General features: G+C 37.3%; 1 protein-coding gene across 1 annotated transcript; it reads right to left on the bottom strand.

The window, feature by feature from the left end:
* Positions 1 to 791: 791 nt before the first annotated feature.
* LOC122025365 (superoxide dismutase [Cu-Zn]-like) lies at positions 792 to 1,301 on the bottom strand. Its single transcript, XM_042584170.1, has 3 exons — positions 1,217 to 1,301; positions 982 to 1,083; positions 792 to 877 (listed from the first exon to the last, which is right to left on the bottom strand). The coding sequence occupies exons 1-3, from the start codon at positions 1,290 to 1,292 to the stop codon at positions 822 to 824; spliced, it is 234 nt and encodes a 77-aa protein (XP_042440104.1). The 5' UTR covers positions 1,293 to 1,301; the 3' UTR covers positions 792 to 821.
* Positions 1,302 to 2,207: the final 906 nt, after the last annotated feature.

Genomic DNA, 2,207 nt, shown 5'->3' with positions numbered 1-2,207 from the left:
ATTTTGACAACTCAATAACAAGATTTACTTCTGGAAATCCACAATGTCTATGCTAATAACAAATGAATAATCATAAATATGGTTTTTACCAAGCCAACTGCTCATATAGATATAAATCCTTCAGGTTAAATACTATATTGAATGACTTAGCTAATTGGTAACCAACTGCTAAAAATATATATATGAAGAGAATACCTTTTTCTTCTTCATCATAATTTTTGCTGCTGCCTGCAGGAGAAATGTCATCATGGTGAAATAAGTATTCATCATAAAAGATTGCAAGATAATAAGATATGAAAATGCATGCCTGTGTGCAAAGGTAGACACCAGTAAGATTCAGGTCAATGACTTCCTTCCATTGTGATTTTTTCATTCTCATCAACAGTGTGTCTCATGACAAGATGAACATAAGTATAATTCCAGACAACTGCATTGTTAACTAAAATGTCAACTGATCCCCAAGCATCTACTGCCTAAAAAAATTGCACATGCAATAAAATAAGTCAAAGATGAAATTGTAAGAAGCCAGATCTATGCAATCTTCATTACTAACAGTTTTGACCATGGATTCCACATCCTCTTCTTTTGAAACATCTCCTCCATAAGTGAGAGCCTGACCTCCTGAAGCCTCAATTTGCATAAATCATTTTATAGTAAATGTGTTATAGTAAATGGGTAAATCATTTGATTTTTTTTTTGTTACGAGAAAAAGCGTTATAGTAAATATGGGTAAAAATAGATAACAAAAGTAACATCATGAGCTGATGATAAAGTAACTTACCATCCTCGCTAGCAGTGGCATTGCCTAGATCACCAGCATGTCAGTTTTCATCTTCAGGAGCACCATGTAACTTTCCAGCAGGATTAAAATGAGGCCCTGCAGTATACAAGAGCATGAGTACATAATCAATAATTTAATCCTTTCAATCAGAAACTTGCAACTCAATAGATCGCCATGAAAGAAAAGGTAAATAATTTTACCAGTTGACATGCATCCATTGGTGGTGTCTCCAAGAGCATGCACATGGAAGCCATGAAGCCCAGGCTTGAGGCCAGTGATGGATCCGGTGACGGTTGTTGGACCTATCACAGAGATTTACATCCCAAAATTAGATCGGATCACAAATTCACAGAAAAATCAAAATGGTTGAAGTTGAAACCCTAGATCTGAAAGGAATTTAGCATTCCACAAGTAGTATTTCAAGAGATTTCTCACCATCTCCTTCCTGGACGAAGTAAATTGTGCCCTTAACACCCTCACTGTTACCCAAGACAGCAACAACCTTCACCATTTCCTTAGGTGTTCTACACAGCAGACATCAAACACAAGGTTAAAGACATCATTAAATATCTCAAAATAAGTAGCATCGCCACTATATGAGAAATAATCGATCTCGTCTTCCAGATACAAAAAGAAAAGCAACTCAACAATCGCCAGACTAAACGCTAAACAAATACCATCAAACTCGAGACGAAATCAGCTCTCGCTCCATCATAGATAGAGAACCCATCAAATCTCAGTAGAAAACTCCACTTTTTCTTCACCAAATCAAATCAAAGCAGTCGCATAAGTTAAAATCGAGAAAAAAAAGAGATAAAACCTAAGGATCGAAAACAAAACAACAATAAGATGGAAGACAAATTTCAGATCAGAAAGTATACCTTTGATAAATGGATTAAAGAAAAAAAGAAATGAGATTTACCAGATGATCGAACACCAAAACAACAACGGGGCAGAAATAAGAGATTCAGATTAAAGAAAACAAAAGCAAATATAAAGATAGAATTATGGAAGAAGAAAGGTGGTGAGGTTGGAAGGAAGAATAAAAAAGAAACATTGAAAAAGAGAAAGAGGTAGAAGAAGAGGTCAAAAGTGCGACCTTATTGAAACAGGTCCCGTGGGTGAACTGGATTGCGTGGTGGAGGTCAGAAAACGGAGAGGTGGAGGCGAGCTCCTTGGCGAAATGCTTGCTACCGCAGCACCGTAGCATATCCTCCTCCGTCCACGAAAAAGATGCCATCTTTCGTAGATCTAGGAAGGGGAAGAGGGAGATGAGGCAAGGAGGAAAGTGGTGGTGGCGTCGCGACGGTATATGGTGGACGACGCGATATAGGTTTAGGTTTAGAGGGAAGAGTGAAGTGTTGAAAATTTTGGCTAAGTATTGGTGGAAAAATTATATTATTTTATTTTGGTGCATAGACATCGG

This window comes from Zingiber officinale, chromosome 9B, assembly GCF_018446385.1.
Source record: "Zingiber officinale cultivar Zhangliang chromosome 9B, Zo_v1.1, whole genome shotgun sequence".
NCBI lineage: Eukaryota > Viridiplantae > Streptophyta > Magnoliopsida > Zingiberales > Zingiberaceae > Zingiber > Zingiber officinale.
The sequence above is the reverse complement of the archived record's forward strand: the minus strand, read 5'-3'. Positions and strand labels throughout refer to the sequence as shown.

Excerpts from the sequence above, each read along its gene's own strand:
- LOC122025365 (XM_042584170.1), bottom strand. The coding sequence starts at position 1,292 with ATGGTGAAGGTTGTTGCTGTCTTGGGTAACAGTGAGGGTGTTAAGGGC. Across the intron at positions 1,084-1,216 it reads CTTCGTCCAGGAAGGAGATG|GTCCAACAACCGTCACCGGA; the intron begins GTGAGAAATCTC and ends TCTCTGTGATAG. Across the intron at positions 878-981 it reads CAATGGATGCATGTCAACTG|GGCCTCATTTTAATCCTGCT; the intron begins GTAAAATTATTT and ends TGTATACTGCAG.